The sequence below is a fragment of the Notechis scutatus genome, chromosome 6, assembly GCF_049901735.1.
Source record: "Notechis scutatus isolate UNSWTSFEM ecotype Mainland chromosome 6, rNotScu1.2, whole genome shotgun sequence".
In the NCBI taxonomy this organism is placed as follows: domain Eukaryota; kingdom Metazoa; phylum Chordata; class Lepidosauria; order Squamata; family Elapidae; genus Notechis; species Notechis scutatus.
In genome coordinates this window covers 81625899-81647469 of record NC_142014.1, presented here as the reverse complement: position 1 = coordinate 81647469, position 21571 = coordinate 81625899, and the positions used below count along the sequence as shown (strand labels likewise).

The following is a 21571-nucleotide window of genomic DNA, read 5'->3' as shown; positions in this document are numbered from 1 at the left end:
TGGTTTAATAAAATGGGTTTAGCGTAACGTGTGCACCCAAATGTAGTGTGTTTTCATTCTGGTAGTGTGTTTTCGTTCTTTCCTGATGTTGGTCACTTTAAGATGGGTGGACTTCAACTCCCAGAATTCCCCAGCCAGCTCAATAAATTTAAGATGGGTGGACTTCAACTCCCAGAATTCCCCAGCCAGCTCAACAACTTTAAGATGGGTGGACTTCAATTCCAGAATTCCCCAGCCAACTCAATAAATTTAAGATGGGTGGACTTCAGTTCCCAGAATTCCCCAGCCAGCTCAATAAATTTAAGATGGGTGGACTTCAGTTCCCAGAATTCCCCAGCCAGCTCAATAAATTTAAGATGGATGGACTTCAACTCCCAGAATTCCCCAGCCAGCTCAATAAATTTAAGATGGGTGGACTTCAACTCCCAGAATTCCCCAGCCACCTCAACAACTTTAAGATGGGTGGACTTCAATTCCCAGAATTCCTCAGCCAGCTCAATAAATTTAAGATGGGTGGACTTCAATTCCCAGAATTCCCTAGTCAGCCACTTACTCTCCCCAGGAATCAATCTTACCCCATTCGCTCTCTCTTTCTCACCTGGAATGTGGTTGCCATCATATTTGATGTCCATCTCATGCAGCCCCTTCTCTGTGGGGGCATATTTCACCGTCACCGTCCCATTCTTGTTGTCGGTGATGTGTGGACACGCCGTCTTGCCTGAAGGCATCCTGACCTCCCCTGCACAGCAGGAAGAAAACAGGCTGGTGAGACCCCAAACCATGATGACTTCCACCCCTAAGAATGGGACTAGTCAGGTGTGGGAAATCTACCCAAACTACAACTCCCAGCAGCCCAGCTTGGCCAACATGATGGATCCTGGGAGTTATAGTTCAGTAACATTTCCCACTTTGGGGCTGAGAATGGGATTAGCCAGGCATGGGAAAGCTCCTCAAACTATAATTCCCAGCACCTCTGTCTGGACAACAGTAAGGGATGCTGGGAATTGTAGTTCCATAACATTCCCCACTTCTGAGTTGAGAATGAGAGTAGCCAGATATGGGAAACCTCCTCAAACTATAATTCCCAGCACCCCAGTCTGGACAACAGTGAGGGATGTTGGGAGTTGTAGTTCCATAACATTCCCCACTTCTGGGTTGAGAATGGAAGTAGCCAGATATGGGAAATTTTCTCAAACTATAATTCCCAGCACCCCAGTCTGGACAACAGTGAGGGATGTTGGGAGTTGTAGTTCCATAACATTCCCCACTTCTGGGTTGAGAATGGAAGTAGCTAGATCTGGGAAACCTCCCCAAACTACAATTCCCAGCACCCCAGTCTGCACAACACTGAGGGATGCTGAGAGTTGTAGTTCAGTAACATTTCCCACTTCTGGGCTGACTCCAACCTATCAAGAGTCAAAGCAGGGCTGATGCACAGCAATTGGGAGCTGCAGGTGAGGGGGAGGAGCTCGATAAGGGTGGGGCTAGAGGTGGGTGGGGCTTGCAAGATTTACCTGGCTGTCTGCTTCTGGCTGCCCCACCGTTTCTCCCCTCCAAGACCCCACAACCACAAGCTTGTCCCCCACCCCGGTCCTAAAACTCCATTTCCCAGAGATTTTTTTTTTAAATCAATGCCTGGAGATGCTACGGTATATTCCAAATGCATCATGGGAAAGAATGGAACAGCGGAATGCAGGTTTCCAACAATGGCACATTGTGCAGTCCTGGAATGTGGTTGTGGAAGGAGTTGGGGGGGGGGGAATCCACAAACTCCACCTCAAGAACGCAAAGGCAGACTGCCTCTTGTAGAAGTTCTATCGAGCTACCCTAGCAAACAACCACAGATCTAGGTTTCCCACCTCCTTGTTCTCTTTTTCCATCTCCGTTTTGGCTCACCCAATTCAAATCCCTTTCTTTTATTTATTTTTATTTATTCTTTTGTTTGTCAAGCAAGTATTAGATAACAGGTATAAGTATAAACATCATTATGACTGCGCGAATAAAAAGAAACATTTGGACAGGGATGGTAGGCACATTGGAGCGCTTATGCACGCCCCCTACAGACCTGTTAGGAATGGGGTGAGGTCAACAGTAGACAGTCTGAGGTTAAAGTTTTGGAGGTTTTAGGAAGAAACCACAGGTAGAATATTCCAGGCATTGACCACTCTGTTGTTGAAGTTGTATTTCCTGCAATCAAGTTTGGCGTGGTATATCTTGAGTTTGTATCTACCGTGTTTCTCATATAATAAGGCCGGGTCTTATTTTTTTGAGCCCCAAAAATGGCTAGGCCGTCTTTTCGGGGTGACTTAATTCCCCCCTTGCATCTTCGGGCGGGCGGGCGGCGATGGCTTGGATGTTGACCTCGGCATTGGTGGGGCACTTCATATCGGGTCAACGCAGGCAGCACCATATCCGGGTGTGCCACAAAAGTACTTCCTAACGGCAAGCCCCCACCATTCCCCCATTTCGCATGTTTTAATATAGGCCTTAATTTGGGGGAGGGGCTTAATTTCATTTCATGCCTATAAAACATGCTGGGACTTCCTCTTGGGGGAGGCCATATTGTTGGAGAAACAGGGTATTATGTGCTTGTGTGTTGTTCTCATTGACGTTGAAAGTAGTCATTGATAGGTAGATAATTTTATGTACTATGCTTAGGTCAGACCGAAGGCGGCGTAGTTCTAGGTTGTCTAGGCCTAAAATTTCAAGTCTGGTGACATAAGGTATTCTGTTACGAGTAGAAGAGTGGAGGACTCTTCTCATGAAATATCTCTGGACTCTCCCGATTGTGTTAATGTTCGATCTGCAATGTGGGTTCCAGACTGATGAGCTGTATTTGAGTATTGGTCTAGCAAATGTTTTGTATGCTCTAGTTCCGTGATGGCGAACCTATGGCACGCGTGCCACAGGTGGCACAGAGAGCCATTTGTGCCGGCATGCAAGCCACAGGCAAACTTACCTCACTGCACATGCCTCACAGCTCATTTTTGGCCAGTTTGAGGCCTTTTTCGGCCTCCCAGAGGCTTGAAAAAAAAACCTCTGCAGGCTTTGCAAGAAGAATAATAGGCCTGTTTTGTCACTTCCTGTAAACACCGGAAGTGATAAAATGGGCCTATTATTCGTCCTGCAAAGCCTGCAGAGGCCAAAAAAGGCCTCAAACTGGCCGAAAATTGGCTGTGAGGCACAATGCAGGTAAGGGGGCAGTGGGGGGAGGGATTGCGCATGCATGCGCAGGGGGCATATGCATTGCCTTCTGGGTGCTGGCACACGAGTGCTTGCACAATTTTTGGCACAGGAGCCCAAAAAGGTTAGTCACCACTGCTCTAGTTGGTAGTAGAATATTACTGGAGAAAAAGTTATGCAGGATTAGGTTAACAACTCTTAATGCCTTTTTAGCTAGGTAGTTACAGTGGGCTCCAGCACTTAGATCATTAGAGATGAGTATTCCATTTTCTAGCCTGTCTCTCATTTTTTCTCTTGGGATTATTGATTCAATCTCTTCATTTGAACTTCCTTTAATCATTTATTTCATTTTAATCTAGCCTCCCAATTATAGAGGGGCTTTGTACCGTGTACAAGTAAAATAGGAAAACCTACCAAAAAAAAGCAGTATATATAAACTTATTTAGATCAGCAAGATCGAATTTTAAAAATTAATTAAAAATCGTTAGGTTTTTGCCCAGCTCAGAATCCGAATTAACCCACTGAAACTCTGAATAGGAGGCCACTGATAATTAGCTTTATCATTGATCAAGATGGAAGCTGGGTGTTTTTAATCTCCTGCCTTAAACAGACAGGGCAGAGAGAGAAAAGGAAAGGCCTAACTAAAAACTTTTTTTCCTTTTTATAGTCTACTACACAGTCCATGCAAAACCCGTCTTCATGTAAGAAACCTCATTTCTTATCCACTGGTTCATGCAAACCCCATGATTTCCCCAGCACTTGGGAACAATGGGGCTCAGAAGGAAGGAAAAAAGGAATGCACGGTTTTAAGAGCTTTTAAGAAGGAGGCTGCAATCTTCACATGAGATACTTGCAGCAGAAAGAATTCACATGTTAACATTATTACACCAAGGTTTACTTAGCTAAGCTTGGCAACCGGCCTGGAGGCTTTATCTCCGCCAATGGCACATTAGGTTACAATGGTTCTTCGGCTCAACGGGAATAACAAAAGCTGAGATAGTCAGGGGTGGGATTCCAAAATCCCAGAGAACCGGTTGGCTCTCTGCCGGGTTGCTGGGTGGGTGTGGCCTACTGGAACTTCCGGGAGGGGCTGTTTTTTACCTTCCCCAGAGTCCGGAGGCTTCCCTCAGGCCTCTGGGAGGATGAAAATGGTCTCTCCCCTGGGCTCCAGAGGCCCGTTTCCAGACTTCCGGAACTGCCAGTTCAGCTCATTTCCCCCACCCCACCAGAGCCTCCCCATGGACCTTGCCCTTACCTGCATCCAAAATGAGCCACACGGAGACACCTGGGAGGGGTGGACAGGACCAGCAGGTCGGTTCAACTACCGGTTCGGTAAACTAGATGTAAATGTAGCACCTGGTTCCCCCGAACCAGGCTGAACCGGCTGAATCCCACCCCTGGTTAGGTTACACTTTGTATAGGCTCTAATACAGGGGTCTCCAACCTTGGGCAAATTGAAGACTTGTGGACTTCAACTCCTAGAGTTCGAAGCTGGCTGAGGAATTCTGGGAGTTGAAGTCCACCAGTCTTAAAGGTTGGAGACCCCCTGTTTTAATCTACGCCAATTCGTCTATATTCAAAGTGACAATGACGTTACTCCAAGTCTCTAAGAAGACAGGGGTCTCTCTTCCAAAAGTTCTCACTTTGGACAAAACGTCTGGAAAACGGGATTTATTCCAATCCTGTTCAACTCTTGAAGTCCACAAGTCTTAAAAGTTGCCAAGGCTGGAGACCCCTGTTCTAATGCCTTTCAAAACCATGACACCCCAGTTCCACTGAAACCTTGGCGGGAGGTGACAAAACACCAAAAATGTTCCCCTTTCAAGGGGGAATCGCTCAGGGACACACGCACGGTAAAAGAGGTGGCCACAAAGAAGTCACTAAACGAACGGTCGTAACTTCAGGCCTACCTGTAATGTAAAAACTCAGAAGGGATTCCAAGATGACGTGGCTCAATTCACCCCACCTCCCCCAAAACTCCAGTCTGTGCTTCCTTGCCGTGGTTCCCCACCCCCCCTTACAATCCAATCCCCAGACAGACAGACGGACGGACAGACAGGCTACCTGTGATAACTCCCTTCTGCACGGCGAAGGGGATGACCAGGTTGAAGGGTCGCAGCATGGCATCCACGCTCTCCGGCGGGGCAACGGGCTCATCCGTGGCCTGGCGTGGAGGGGAAGAGAGCAAACGGGGGGGTGGGGGCAGAAAGAGAGACTTAAGTCCAGATAGAGAACCGGGGGGTGAACCGAGAGGGCGAAAGAGCACCCCAAAGAAAGATTTAGAAACCGAAATAGTCTTGGGGGGTGTAGTAGCTGGAAGAAACAGGGCTGGAAGAAAGAAGGAGACTAATGACCAACCCCCCCCAAAAAAAATATCCAGAACACCCTGAAGGGGTTTTGGGAGGGCAGCAAAAAATGGCAAAGAAGTGATTCAGGACTGTCCATTGGTTGCCCCTGCCTTGCCAAAACCGCTGGATTTCTACAATTGCATTGAGCTAGCCACCCTGCAGGTAGTCCTCGACTTATGACCACAATCGAGCCCAAACTTTCTGTTGCTAAGTGAGACAGCTGTTAAGTGAGTCTTGACCAGGGGTGGGATTCTACCAGTTCAATCCGGTTTGGGCAAACCGGTAGCTCCGAAGATCAGCTGGGAGCGAACTGGTTCTCTCCAATGATCAGCTGTTGGGCCAACCGGCCTACCCCATGGGGAGGTGCTACAATGGTCATAAGTGAGAAAAACGGTCCTAAGTATCTTTTTTCAGCGCCATTGTAACTTCGGGTACTCAACAAACTGCTGTAAGTCGAGGACTAGCTGTTCAGTTTGTACCACCCGCTGAGCCACAAATGACTCACTTCGCAGCCAGGAGGTCGGGTGAATTTGCTTGGTGCAAACTCTGGAGGGGACTTCACTGATGCTACCTATGCTGTGCTGGATTCGACAGGTGTTTTAACTCCTTCAAAACTAGAACGGGATTTTCTACAAACTTTCTTGAGCCAACAATTCCACTCTGGGCTTTAAAGAGCTCGGATCTTCCCGTGCAGATCGAATGCACCATTTTGTTAGAGACAGAGCTGCCTGCCCCACAAGGAAGTATGGCCTGGCTGCGTGGGGTCCCAACAACACCAACGTTTTGGGAGGGACCTACCAGAATGACACAATTGGAAGGGACCTTGGAGGTCTTCTAGTCCAGGGTCCCCAACCACTGGTCGCGGACCGGTACCGGTCCGTGGAACAAATCCTACTGGGTCGCTGGTTTGCTGGGCGCCGCCATCTTGTTTTGATGAAAAGTGCTTCCGGTGAGCTTTTCCGGTAGAAAGCTCACCGGAAGCACTTTTCATCAAAACAAGATGGCGGCGCAGCGCCCGGTGACCCGGAAAAGTGCACTGGAAAGCTGGGCATCGCCATCTTGTTTTGATGAAAAAGTGCTTCCGGTGAGCTTTCTACCGGAAAAGCTCACCGGAAGCACTTTTTCATCAAAACAAGATGGCGGCGCCAGCTGATGCCGGTACCGGGCCGCTGCATAAAAAGGTTGGGGACCACTGTTCTAGTCCAACTCCCTGCTCAAGCAAGAGACCCTAAACCATTCCAGACAAGGGGCTGTCCAATCTCTTCTTGAAAACCTCCGGTGATGGAGCACCCACACCTTCTGGTGGCAAGCTGTACCACTGGTTAATTGTCCTCACTGTTAGGAAGTTTCTCTTTATTTCTAGGTTGCTTCTCTCCTTGATTAGTTTCCCATCCTTTGCTTCTTGTCCTGCCCTCCAGTGCTTTGGAGAATAAGTTAACCCCCTCTTTCTTTGACCCCCCCTCAAATACTGGAAGACTGCTATTATCTCATGCTATCAGGTCTCCGGGAAGGGTGGAAGAGGAAGAAGCAAATAAATGTCTGAGAAAAACCAAGGTCGGAATTTGGCCTTGGCCAGGGGTATCTGCAGGAGTGCAACTGTGTTGCCCATCAAAAGTTGGCAGAGCTTCGACTGCACATCACGGTCACCTTCTTGATTTCTTCCACCACACCCTGAGGACCCTCTTGGCATTGGGCATGGGGGCAGCAGGACCCTCCTTTCCGAGACAGAAAGAGAGAGACAGGGAGAAGAGACAAAGGCAAGCAAGGAGACAGTCCTTGGTACCCAATGTGGAGGGAAGCCACCAGAGTGGTGCACCGTGAAGGGCTGGTGAAGCTGGTTGGATTCGCAGGGCTCCTCAACCTGAGGAATGGAGTCACAGGCCTGGCGGGAAGCAAGGGAGACATCAGTGGGTGGTTCTGCGTGCACGGTGAGAGCCCTCTCTTCACCCCACAGCCTCACTGCATCAGACGGCTGTTGGGACAGAGCTGAACAACTGTGGGGTGGCCGCCAAACACAACCAAAGGAGTCCTTGGTGCTCTCTGAGCTTGGTTGTTTTCATGCAGACATTTCGTGACCCAACCAGGTAACATCATCAGTGCTTAGAAGCCTTCTAGCTCTCTGTCCTATCATTGATGATGTTACCTAATTGGGTCATGAGAGGTCTGCAGGAAAACATCCAAGCTCAGAGAACCCCAAGGACCCTACAATTGTCGTCGTCGTCCTCCTTCTCTCCACAAAACCCGCCTGTCAGAGTACATTCATGAACGGGAATAGAGCTTGGTGATAACGTCAGCCAACGAATAGGCATAGCAACTAAGTCAGCCAATGAGGGCTGATTGGAAACTGAAACTAGAAGTAGCCTAGGCGTGGCTCTATATTAAGCTCTGCAGCTCTGAAGCTATGTTGAGCTCTGAGTCTGTCTGTTGAAGATGAAACGGCTTCTCTCCTCTGCTGTGTATAATGCTTGCTACTGAAGTTACTTGCAACATGTTTCTGTTTGAGTTTGCTGCATGTTGGGAGAAATCTACAACTGGTATTGTAAAATCTGCTTATTATGTTTATAAAGATGTTAAATGAAGCACCAGCCATCTGTGGTTTATTTTTCGGGCGCTGAATTAACGCAAAACTCTGAATACCATTCCATTCTAGCACTCCACCTGAATACCACTCCATCCCTGGTTGGGTCATGAAAGGTTTGTAGAAAAACAATTTAGGTTCAGAGAACACCAAAAAAAACCCACAATTGTCATTGTTCTCCTCTACTCTGAAAACCCCCACTGTCTTCTAGCACTGATGGTGTTGCCTAGTTGGGTCATTTTTAAAAAATTATTTATTTGTCAAGCACGTTTTAGATAACAGATATCGTTAGAAACATGATTATGAGCACATGAAATGGGTACGAATGAAAGGGGACATTAGGACAGGGACGGTAGGCACGTTGGTGCGCTTATGCACGGCCCCTTACCACGGAGTCAGGTAGTGCATTCCAGGCATTGACAACTCTGTCAGTGAATTGTCAAAGTCGTGAGCAGGTGTGCAGGTAAATAAGTCAGCTCAGAGGGCACTAAGGACCCCACAGTCCTTCTCCTTCTCCACTCCACAACACCCACTCCCTTCCAGCACTGACAACGTTAACTCGTTGGGTCATGAAACGTCTCCAAGAAAACCACCAAGCTCAGAGAGCACCCAGGACCCCAACCATGAGCTACACATTTCTATTGGTACTTTTGTTGCTTGATGGGCCATTGGAAAGGGGTGGCTGCCCTGTGTCCATCTACCCCACAGATGGTGGTTTTTGTCCGGGCACATCCTGTACTCACCACCACATGAAAGGGGCTGTTGGGGATCTGCTCGCCTCCGAAACGGATGGTGATGACGTATTTCCCAGGCTCGGGAGCCGTGTAATAGATGTCAAAGGTGCCGTCCTGGTTCTCCACCACGTCGACATCCAGCTCGGCCCCATCAGGCGTAGAGACCTTGCAGGTCACTTTGCCCTTCCCAGCTGCCTTGGCGTCCACCGTGATCACCGTCTCCTCTCCAATCTGGATGGTGGGACCAAGGCACGCTCCTACAAGGAAATGAAGACAATGGTTGCAGCCAAGCCCAGAAATGGTCAGACCAAGTCTACAGGTGATGGTCCCATTTAAGAAGACTTTTCACTAAAAGCCTATCACCTTCTGTTAATGGCCGCATTATCCCTTGCGGGATGGAGTCTGGGCAACTAAATGGAGCTAGCAGAGTGTTTACTGGCCGGATGCCTTTCCTGTAGCCAATGTGGAGTTTTGTTCAGCAGATATATTCTCATTGTGCCCAGAGAGAGAGAAATATCTGGCTCTACCTAGGATTGAACTCACAGCCTCCTGATTGTGAGGCGAGAGCTGCTCCACCTCTAGCCCACTGCACTACTCCTTACTAAAAGCCTATGTGGAGTCTTCTCATCTAATAGTCAGCACCTTGTCAGAGTCAAATAAGGGTTGATAGCACTCAAAGGCAGTTGGACTTGGTTGGCTTGTGACTACGTATGGATTCTAAGCTAATTCCTCTTTTCATGCCACCTCCAGCTTCTGCCATTCCTTCTCCTACATCCCAGGACTATTGAGGTAGGCTAGGTTCAGATAAAGAAATGCTGGAGGCAGCCATCAAGTCAAGAGTCACCAAAACTGGCCGTGACCCAACTCAGCCAATGTCTCAGTCCAGCAGGTGGAGTTAAGATTAAAACTAGGAATAATGAAAATCATACTCTCAAATAAAGTTTGTGGACCTGAATGATAAAAAGGATGGAGAAGAAAACTCAACGGGCCTCTAAAATAAGGACATTCCAGAAAAAGGATCCACTCTAGAGTGGTAATATCATAGACTCGTAGACTTGGAAAGGGACTTTAAACATCTTCTGCTCCAATCAAGTGCTTGTCCAACCTCTGCTTGGAAGCCTCCAGTGATGGAGCCCCCAAAACTCCAGGGGGACGCTGGAGGCCATCTTTTGCAAAGAGAACCTCCTGGACTTCGTTATTCCCAAGTAAAAGGGAGCTCCCAAATGTTAGGAAACATGATGGGACAACTGGGCCATGACAAATGTTCTTGCAGTCCACATCAAAGCTTACCCAATCCGTGGCCTCCGATGGACACTGTAGACAAAGAGACAAAAAGAGACATGAGCATCCTCGTCAGGAATCATTCTTGCCCCAAGAAAGTGACCCCCTCCAGGAAAGGAGACACCACCTACCTGTCACCAGGCACTTGCTAGCATCTCCAGTCGGCAAGGCGTGGATGCGGAAAGGCGAGTAGGGGATTTCATCGCCGCCGTATTTGATGGTGATGGTGTAGCGGCCCGTCATGTCCGGGACATAGGAGACTGTATAGGTCCCATCTCGGTTGTCCCGAATGTTGGCCTTCTTGGGTTTGCCCTCAGGGTCCTGGGGGAAGAAAGAGAGGCGGAGGGTCTGGTCAAAGGTCAACCTGTAATGGAATGTGAGAATGATCCTGGAAAACAAGGCAGGGGTGGGGAGAGAAAAGGAGAAAGAGACGCAGCCTAGAAAGGGTCAGATAAAAGGAGGATGAACCCTCAGCTGTACAATGGACAGAGAAGGAAATTTAGAAACGATCCCTCCTAATTACCAGGTTACAGATTAACAGAGTTGGAAGGGACCTTGTAGGTCATCTAGTCCAATCCCCGCCCAAGCAGACCCTACACCATTTCTGACAGAAGGCAGTCCAATCTCTTCTTGAAAGCCTCCAGGGATGAAGCTCCCACAACTTCTGTTCCACTGGTTGATTGTTCTCACTGTCAGAAAATGTCTCCTTATTTCTTTATTTGAATCTCTCCTTCACCAGTTTCCATCCATTATTCCTTGTCTGGCCTTCAGAGGTTTTGGAAAATAGCTTGACCCCTTCCTCTCTGTGGAAGCCCCTCAAATATTGGAAGATGCTCTCCTGTCTCCCCTGGTCCTTCTCTTCACTAGACTAGCCAGGCCCAGTTCCTGCAACAGTCCATCATATGTTTTAGCCTCCAGTCCCCTCATCATCCTGGTTGTTCTTCTCTGCACTTCTTTATAGTGTGGTGACCAAAACTGGATGCAATACTCTAGGTGTGGTCTTACTAAGGCTTTATAGAGTGGTATTAGTACCTCCCTTGATCTCGATTGTATCCCTCTGTTAATGCAATTTAGGATTGCGTTGGCTTTTTTGGCGGCGGCTGCTGCACACAGCTGGCTCCTATTTAGCTGGTTGTCCACTAAGACTCCAAGATCCCTTTCACAGTTCCTGCTATTGAGCCTGGATTCACCCAGTCTATATGTGTCCTGTTGGTTTTCCTTGCCTAAGTGTAGGACTTTCCTTTTCTCTACATTGAATTTCATTTTGTTAGATACGGCCCAGTGCTCTAGTCTGTCAAGATCCCTCTGGATCTTCAGCCTATCTTTTTGGGTGTCGGCTATTCCTGCCAGCTTAGTATCATCTGCAAATTTGGTAAGTTCCCCTTCTATTCCCTCGTCTAAGTCATTTATGAAGACTTAGTTAATCAGGCATTAAAAGCAGACAGTGAGAGATTTGTATTTTCAGACCTGCAAGATTGTTAGTTTTTTTTTCAATCCCAGCAACTTTAAGGTGGGTGGGCTTCAGAATGTCCCCAGCCAGCATTTGGGCTGGCAATTCCAAGCCCCTCTCCCACCCACCCCCTCCCCATTTCTCTGTTGCCACACCCAGGACTAACAGAAGGCCTCCCAGCCATCCCACAGTTCCTTCCTGGTCCCACGGCTTACCAGGATCTGTACGGTGAGCAACCCTTCACCAGCGTCACGGGCATCGATGGTGAACTCCACTGGCAGGCTGGCAGGGATGCCCGAGGCGTTGAGTCCAGGACCGCTGGCCCGCACTTTGCTGGCATCATGAGCAGGAAGGACCCGGATCTTAAAGGGGCTGAAAGAGGCAGAAGCTGGGAGATCAGAGAGGATCTGGCTGGGCCTCCCCTCCCTCCCTTTGCAGCCAAGAACCCTTTCAGTTGGGGGGGGACATATTCATTCAATTCATTCATTCAATTCATTACATTCAATTCAATTCATTCATTCAATTTATTCAATTCATTCATTCAATTCATTCATTCGATTCATTACATTCAATTTATTTAATTTATTCAATTTATTCATTCATTCAATTCATTCAATTCATTCATTCAATTCATTATATTCAATTTATTCAATTCATTCATTCAATTCATTACATTCAATTTATTCAATTCATTCATTCAATTCATTCATTCAATTCATTATATTCAATTTATTCAATTCATTCATTCAATTCATTCATTCAATTCATTCATTCAATTCATTCATTCAATTCATTCATTCAATTCATTCATTCAATTTATTCAATTTATTCAATTCATTCATTCAATTCATTACATTCAATTCATTCAATTCATTCATTCAATTCATTCATTCAATTTATTCAATTTATTCAATTCATTCATTCAATGTATTCATTCAATTCATTTCATTCATTTCATTCATTCATTCAATTCATTCAATTCATTCAATTCATTCAGTCAGTCATTCAGTTTATATGCATTTAGGTACGTATGTTTTTATGCCATCCATCTCCCCCATAAGACAGCTCTGTTCTTCTTTCTGTTTGTCAAGGAAGGAGCTGATGTGAGTTGGGTCTCTACCAGAAGTGGCATTCAGCCGGTTCAGACCGGTTCCGGCATACTGGTAGTGGAAATTTTGACTTGTTCGGAGAACCGGCAAATGCCACCTCTGGCTGGCCCCACCCACCAGCCCCTACCCTATCCTGCCCGATATTCCCTTGTTTTTTTTAGCTCAGCTGATCTGCGTGGCAAAGCGTGGTGTCATAGAACCAGGGGGGAAAATATTTGGAATCCCACCGCCGGTCTCTACCCAAGGTTTCCCACAACCCCGAAAGGATCTGAGCACCTCCTTCTGCAGAATCAGAGGCCGGATCAATCAGATTACAACTCCCTGCGGCTGGGAATGCTGGCGATTGTAGTCTGGGTCACTCAGAAGGAAGCCCAGCTGGGCAATTCTACAGCTGGTCAAACTCAGGCCTCCAAGAGAAGGAACCCGACAGACAGTTTCATAAATAAAACCAGAGGAATTTGGTACAGGTAGTCCTCATCTTATGACCCCAGTTGAGCCCCTGGACACCTGTTGCTAAGCGAGATATTTGGTAAGTGAGTTTTGCCCCCATTTTATGACCTTTCTTGCCACAGTTGTTAAGTGAATCACGGGGGCATCAAGAGAGGACCCGAAGTCCTCCAGTGATGGTAGGAGAAGTTGGCCAAGAACTTCTAAGTCTCTCACCTGCGGGGCACTTCTTGCCCGGCGTATTTGACAGAGATGGTGTACGGTCCGTCTGTCGCCGGTGTGTATTTCACAGCGTGTGTGCCGTCTCCATTGTCACGCATCTCCACTGGCTCAGCTACCCCTGGACAGAGGAGGAGCAGGAGCAAAGCATTAGAAGGCATCTAAGGTGGCTTTGGGTCAACTCAAGCCAACTAGGGCAGGATTGACCCATCACACTCTTGACAGAATAGCAGACTTGGAGGCCTTCTAGTCCAACCCACAACTCAAGATGGAGATCCTATATTAATTCAGACAAACGGTTGTCCAATGTCTTCTTGAAGATCTAGACATTGACCTCTGGTCACCTTGAGGCCCTTCTTACCAACTCCTTCCCATCCCATAACCCATTCTTAATCAGCGCTCCCTCCAAAGCACCATACCTGAAGGTCCCAGCACCTTCACCTCCAGAGGGGCCAGGCCAGCCTTGCTGCAATCAACGGTGAAGGTCTGAGGGACCCGCGCTCTCACGCCGGCCCCCAATCCAGGTCCCGAACACTTGACTTTGCTGGGATCAACCACATCTTTGACAGGAACACGGAAGGGGCTCCCTGCGAAGAAAGATCCACCATGAGTTCCCAGCAGAAGATCATCCTTTGTGTTCTGACCCAGCTCCAGGGGTGGGATTCTACCAGTTTGCACCTATTCGCCAGAACCGGTTGTTAACGTTCTAAGCAGTTCGGAGAACCGGTTGTTAGAAGAAATGACTGGCCTAATCCTGTAAGGAAGGCAGGAAGGAAACATTCTGGTGTTGCTTACGGAAACTGCCTCTCCATTAACCCTTATTACATTCTTGGCAGGACTAGACTTCCTGTCTCTGGAACGTCTCTGGAGGTTTTTTTTCCTTCCTTTGCTGGTACTTTGCTTGTGCGGAGTGACCGTTTAAAGTTACCATGGCTCTGAAAAAAGTGACTTATGACCGTTTTTCACACTTACGACTGTTGCAGCATCCCCACAGTCATGAGAGGCCAGGTGAGGAGATGCGTGCCTCGATGTGAGTGATATTGAGTTGGCCACACCCAGCCAATAACACGACCACCAAGCCATGCCCACCCAGTCACATGACCACCAAGCCATGCCCACCAATTAAGCCACGCCCACAGAACCGGTTGTTAAAAAAATTGAATCCCACCCCTGCCCAGCTCCCCAAACACGACACACCCCCTGAAGTGAACTCAAAGATTCCTTTATTAGGAGCGCCGGCAGCCCCAGCAAATAGTTTCTGTCTCACTGTAGGCTGACAAGTCTGTCCGGCTAGTTGTCTGCCACGCCTATTCGTCTCCACCCCCTGCCTTTTATCCCCAGAGCTCGGGTGGGGCTTCGTTAGCAGTGGTGGCTCTTCACTAAACAAAGTGTCATAAGTTGAGGACTTTCCCCTCCTCCCATCTTCGGATGAGTCTTGGCAAGTCCCCTTTCCTCACCCATCTTCCTCACCCACCTGGGATGGGGCGTCCACCAAAGGTGATGTTGACGTCGTAGTCCCCGGGCGTGAAGGGGATGTATTCCACGCTGCAGCTGCCATCTTTGTTGTCCTTGCAGGACATCTTGGCCTCCGAGGGGCCTTCGATGGCCAAGCCGAGGCCCCCGGTCCCTGCGCCCCTGGGAAGAAAAGGAAGCCCTTGGAAGAACCCCACCCCCAAAAGCCATAGCACCTGTGGGCAAAGCCATCAGGAACAAACCAATCCGACATTCCTACAGGAAGTTCGACTCCATTTGGTGAATTAAAACCACAGCAAAATGTTGACGCAAATGAAATCCGTGAGGGTTGCATGCAGACAACCCAGACCTAATAAATCCATCTGTCCTACGCGATCTGGGGTTTAAAAGTCAGCGAACCTGACCTTTGAACCCCAGCATAAATATCAGGGAACACTGTCTAGAATTTCATCCAGTTATTGATAGTGACGATTGATTGATTGATTTCTTGCTTTGAAGTCTGCTTCCGTCTGCTTTTTTTTAAAAAAATTGTGATTGTCCCTTTTGTTTTAATCTGGTTTTTAACTTTTTTTTTTCTATAGCTGTTATATCATTTTATTGTTTTATCTGTGAACTATCCGCAGGCATGAGTGATATAGAAATAGACAGACAGACAGATGAGAGAGAGAAATGGTTATTGGATGGATGGATAGATGGACTGAAAAGTTGAATGGATAATTAGGTAGGTAGGTAGGTAGGTAGGTAGGTAGGTAGGTAGGTAGGTAGGTAGGTAGTAGATAGATAGATAGATAGATAGATAGATAGATAGATAGATAGATAGATAGATAGATATATGATAGATAGATAGATAGATAGATAGATAGATAGATAGATAGATATAGATAGATAGATAGATAGATAGAGATAGATAGATAGATAGATGAGAGACAAGAGAGAGAAAATGAATGGAGAGGGTGAGAGAAATGGATGGATGGATGGACAGAAAAGTTGAGTGGATAGATTAGAAAGGGAGGGAGGGAGGGAGAGAGAGAGAGACAGAGAGATGAGATAGAAGAGAGAGAGAATGAATGGAGTGGGTGAGAGAGATGGATGGATGGACAGAAAAGTTGAGTGGATAGATTAGGTAGGTAGGTAGGTAGGTAGGTAGGTAGGTAGAGATAGATGATAGATAGATAGATAGATAGATAGATAGATGATAGATAGATAGATAGATAGATAGATAGATAGATAGATAGATAGATAGATAGAGACAGGATATATAATTAGATAGATAGATGATAGATAGATAGATGATAGATAGATAGATAGATAGATAGATAGATAGATAGATAGATAGATAGATAGATATAGACAGGATATATAATAGATAGATAGATAGATGATAGATAGATAGATGATAGATAGATAGATAGATAGATAGATAGATAGATAGATAGATAGATAGATAGATATAGACAGGATATATAATTAGATAGATAGATAGATAGATAGATAGATAGATAGATAGATAGATAGATAGATAGATAGATAGATATAGACAGGATATATAATTAGATAGATAGATAGATGATAGATAGATAGATGATAGATAGATAGATAGATAGATAGATAGATAGATAGATATAGACAGGATATATAATTAGATAGATAGATAGATGATAGATAGATGATAGATAGATAGATAGATAGATAGATAGATAGATAGATAGATAGATATAGACAGGATATATAATTAGATAGATAGATAGATAGATGATAGATAGATAGATAGATAGATAGATAGATAGATAGATAGATAAGATAGATAGATGAGAGAGAATGAATGAAGAGGGTGAGAAAAATGGATGGATGGATAGAAAAGTTGAGTGGATAGATGATTGATAGACAGTCAGACAGATAGATAGAAATGATGGATGGATGGATACAGATAGATGGATAGATAGATGTACTCACACCAAGAAGTGCAATTCTCTTGTTTAGTTTCCAGTACTTCTCACCCTGTGCCAATTTTCCTTTTTTTTCAATTGTTATATAGTTGACATCAGTGTTTTCACACTTGGCCAAACTTTTAGAGGGATGGGCTTCCATTCCCCAGTCAGACCTGGGGAATTCTGGGAGTTGAAGTCCACCCAAACTGGCCAGCTGTGAAACACACCGGGGTAGATCCACTTCCACCCGCAAAGACAGAGCTCTTGTCCTGCCTTGAACCCGAGTCCCCTTCTCACAGCTGAAGCCTTACTGCCCAACTCGGTTTGCCTCGGGAGGGGGCAGGGAGGCTCACCTGGTTTTCACGGTGAAGCGGTTCGACTTGTTCACCAAACCCCCTTCGAGACCAGGGCCATAGGCACGGACGCGGCTGGGGTCGCAGCCTTCGGTGACACCCACCCGGAAGGGGCTCTTGGGCACCGGGACGTCATCATATGTCACCTCCACCAGATGCATACCTGGGAGACAAAGAGGTCACGTGGGCCTTCATCCCCTGTGCAGGGCAAACATCGCCGCCCCCTTACCTGGATAGGCAGAGAGGTTCTCCCTTCCATTATTATAATGCTCCCAACATCATCCTCCTTTTAACGACCCCATAATCCCTTGCGGGATGGAGTCTGGGGAACTGAATGGAGCTTAGTATTTATTGGCCGGGTGCCCTTCCTGTCCCCAATGAGGAGCTTTGTTCAGCAGATAAATTCTCATCTCATATCTGCCTCTACCTAGGATCGAATTCACAGCGTCCCGATTGTGAGGTGAGAGCTCCACTTCTAAACCACTGCACCACTCAAGGACTGTGACTAGTAAATCATCTTTTAATGACTCCATAACCCCTTATGTCTGGGCAACTGAATGGAACTGAGTGTTTTACTGGCCAGATGCGCTACCTGTCACCAGTACGGAGTTATATTCAGCAGATAAATTCTCATCATGTGGAAAGAGAAATATCTTCCCCTACCTAGGATCGAATTCACAGCCTCCCGATTGTGAGTTGAGAACTCCACTTCTAAGCCACTGCACCACTCAAGGACTATGACTAGTGAATCATCTTTTAATGACTCCATAACCCCTTATGGGGTGTTTGGGCAACTGAATGGAGCTGAGTGTTTTACTGGCTGGATGCCTTCCTGTCACCAGTGCGGAGTTATATTCAGCAGATAAATTCTCATATCATATCTGCCTCTACCTAGGATCGAACCCATAGCCTCCTGATTGTGAGGTGAAAGCTCCACCTCCAGGCCACCGTTGCCAGGAGAAAAATCCCCGTTGCTACTTTGATCTTACTGAATTGTACTTTTTGCATCCAAGGCAGCTGGGAAGGGCTCATATCAAAGGTGCGGGGGGGAGAGGGCGGAAGTGGGAGGGGGAGCTTCAGGGGAGACTTACCATCCTCAAAGGGGGTGTACTGGACCCGGTAGGTGCCGTCCCCGTTGTCGGTGATGTAGGTGTCCGTCTTGGCCCCCGAAGGGTTAATGACCCGCACTTGGATGTGGGTGCCCCCCGTTTGGGTGAGAGAGCGAGCGTCCACCGTGAAGTCCGTGGTGACCTCACGCAGGACCCCTGGGGAGAGATGGCGAAGGCACGAGCAACGCTGAGCAGCCTGCTTGGATCTGGGGGGCAACCCCGAAATTTACTTTCTTGGTTTGTTACATTCATTGGCCGCCTATCCCACCGTGGGGATACCCTATGCGGCTTACGACAGGAAACACAGAGGAAACACACAGGCAGTCCCTGACTTACGGCCGTTTGCTCAGTGACCATTCAACAGCACTGAAAAATGTGGCTTATGACCCTTTTTCACATTTAATGACCGTTGAAGCCTCTCCCCACGGTCATGTGATCAGAATTCAGAGGCTTGGGCAAACTGACTCGTATTTGTGACAGTTGCCGCATCCTGGGGAGGGGGTCACGCGTTCCCCCTTGGGCGACCGTCCAACGAGGAAAGTCAGCGGGGAGTTTTGCCCCACTTTACGACTTTTCTTGCTGCAGTCGTTAAGGGAATCACTGCGGTTCTTTAAGTGAGGAACATGGTAGTTCAGCGAATCCAGCCTCCCCATTGACTTCGCTTGTCAGAAGGTCGCAAAAGGGGGAATCCAGTGACGCCGGGACATTGCAACCGTCGTAAATATGAGTTGGGTTGCTGAGCGTCTGTATTCGGATTGTGTGATCATGGGGGTGCTGCAAAGGCCATAAGTATGAAAAACGGTCCTAGGCATCTTTTTTCAGTGCCATGGTAACTTTGAACATTCGCTAAATGGAACTGCTGTAAATAGAAGACTATTAGTCTAAAGAGTTCTTGAAAGCTTAAGCGCTCTACAAGAATTTGGCCAACTAACTGTTAAGGGAAACGAGTGGGAGATAAGAAGGCATTCAAAGGTGGCCTGGACATAGATCTCTTGTGGGCATACAGGGACTTGTGACTTATGGCATATTTGATTCCTCCCTCAGGCTCAGCCCGGTCATCTCCTACACAGAATGGTTGCACTTACATTAGCAAACGGTTCGCTGATTGTGAGCACTCCTTGCGGAGTGAAATGCTGCTTCAAGCATACAACTCTGGTGAGTACAACAGGAGTGGTGCGGAACTCAGTGTCCACTCGTAAAGCATGCCTGTTTCCAAGTTGCCATAAGCGGGGGAGGGAACCAGAAGTACATTCCACGCTTATCTTACAAAGATTGTAGCTAGGCTACCAGATCTTCTGCCCATGAAAATCCTTCATTGGAGAGCATGATTGATGACATGAAAGTGAGCGTGCTTCATTGGAGAATCTGATATATGACACACCCAGGGGGGGGAGGGGAAACAGGGTCACAAGTGGCCGTGAATTACATGTATCAGAGTTGGCTTCAACTGGGATAATGCTGACATGTTGCTCCTAATAAATCTTTTGGGTTCTTTTGAAACTTGGCTCGAGGCTCATGATTTAATTAGGGCAACTGCCGGAACCCTGACACTCAGCTGGTCAGGATGGGCAAGGCGAATGAGCCAGGAAGTGAGTTATAAATGGAAAGGATAGCGTAGGAGCAGGTGAGCAGGCCCACCCAGCGATCACAACTACCGGTTGACCCAAACCGGTATGATCAGGCAGCAACCCACCCCTGGAGGGTTCTTAAATTTTATCATATATTTTCCCCACTTTGGGACTCAGCCATTTGTCCTGTAAAGTAAAATGGCCACCACAATCATCCCGCCACAACCTACCTCGAGGTTCCACGCCAGGCCCAAAAACTTTGATGTTGCTGGTGTCCACAGCGGGATCCACGTTGACCCGGGCCGGGAATTTGGGCACGTGGTGCCCGCCGTATTTGATGGTGATGGTGTAGGTGCCCGGGAAGGAAGGAATGTACGTGATGCTATAGGTGCCGTCGCTGTTGTTCTGGATCAGCACCTCGGCTTTGACACCCGAATCGGAGATGATCTCGATGGTCAGCTCGGCGTCGCCCGCTTTGGAGCAGTCCACGGTGAAGGTGGCCACCTCGCCCACCTTGCCACGCTCCAGACCAGGCCCGCTGGCCGTCACCTTGGTCGGGTCGAAGACGGGCTTGATGTCCGCCTTGAAAGGGGAGCCCGGGATGTGAGTCTCGGCGAAGAGGATGTTGATGCTGTATTCGCCAGGCTCAGTGGGCAAGTAGGAGACCGAGCAGGAGCCGTCACCATTGTCCTGGCACTCGATCTTGGCTTCGCAGGGACCCTCCACGGTCAAGCCCAGCCCGCCTGTCCCGGCTCCTTTGGTGTCAATGGTGAAAGGAGCCGGTTTGCCCACAAAGCCCCCCTTCAGGCCAGGCCCATAGGCACACACCTGGCAGAGAACATGGGGGGGAGAGAGTGGTCAAGTTTACTTGTTTTTTCAATTCATTCATTCGTTCGTTCGTTTGTTCATTCATTGTTTGTCTGTTTGAACTAGAACTCCCCATCTCCTGGTGATTGGCCCAAAGACACCCAGACAGCTTTCAGGCCTAAGGCAGGACTAGAACTCCCAGTCTCCTGGTGATTGGCCCAAAGTCACCCAGTTGGCTTTCATGCCTAAGGTGGGACTAGAACTCCAGTCTCCTGGGATTGGACTCAGAGGTGGGACTCCCAGTCTCCTGGTGATTGGCCCAAAGACACCCAGACAGCTTCAGGCCTAGGCAAACTACAACTCCTGTCCCATTGGCCCAAGTCACCAGTTAGCTTTCATGCCTAAGGGTGGGAGCTTTCAAAGGCAAAACTACAACCCTGTCTCCTGGTGATTGGCCCAAAGTCACCCAGTTGGCTTTCATGCCTAAGGTGGGACTAGAACTCCCAGTCTCCTGGGGATTGGCCTAAACCCACCCGGCTAGCTTTCATGCCTAAGGGTGGGACTAGAACTTACTGTCTCCTGGTGATTGGCCCAAAGACACCCAGACAGCTTTCAGGCCTAAGGCAGGACTAGAACCCTTGTCTCCTGGTGATTGGCCAAACTCATGCTAAAGTGGGACTAGAACTCCCCATCTCCTGGTGATTGGCAAAAGCCACCCAGCTAGCTCTCATGCCCAAAATCAAGGGTGGGACTAGAACTCCACTGTCTCCTGGTGATTGGCCCAAAGCCTCCCAGGTGGTTTGCATGCCGCAGATGGGAGTAGAACTCACCATCTCCTAGTGATTGGCCTAAAGTCACCCGGCCACTTTTCAGTCTTAAAGCAAGACTACAACTCAGAGTTTCCTGGTCATTGACTATTTTTTCTGCGTTTACTTCATTATCATTCTCTACTCCTTTCACTCTTCTTTCTTTCTTTCTTTTTTT

The 21571-nt window shown here is 47.7% G+C and overlaps 1 protein-coding gene across 1 annotated transcript in view; it reads right to left on the bottom strand.

The window, feature by feature from the left end:
- The window catches only part of FLNC (filamin C), a 115122-nt gene that overhangs the window by 25530 nt on the left and 68021 nt on the right, over positions 1-21571 (bottom strand). The window contains 12 exon segments of the mRNA XM_087968995.1: positions 599-739; positions 5248-5347; positions 8853-9100; positions 10134-10157; positions 10256-10445; positions 11790-11946; positions 13347-13470; positions 13769-13936; positions 14824-14984; positions 17104-17266; positions 18195-18368; positions 20011-20608. Of these exon segments, the coding sequence (XP_087825121.1) occupies positions 599-739; positions 5248-5347; positions 8853-9100; positions 10134-10157; positions 10256-10445; positions 11790-11946; positions 13347-13470; positions 13769-13936; positions 14824-14984; positions 17104-17266; positions 18195-18368; positions 20011-20608 (2248 nt within the window).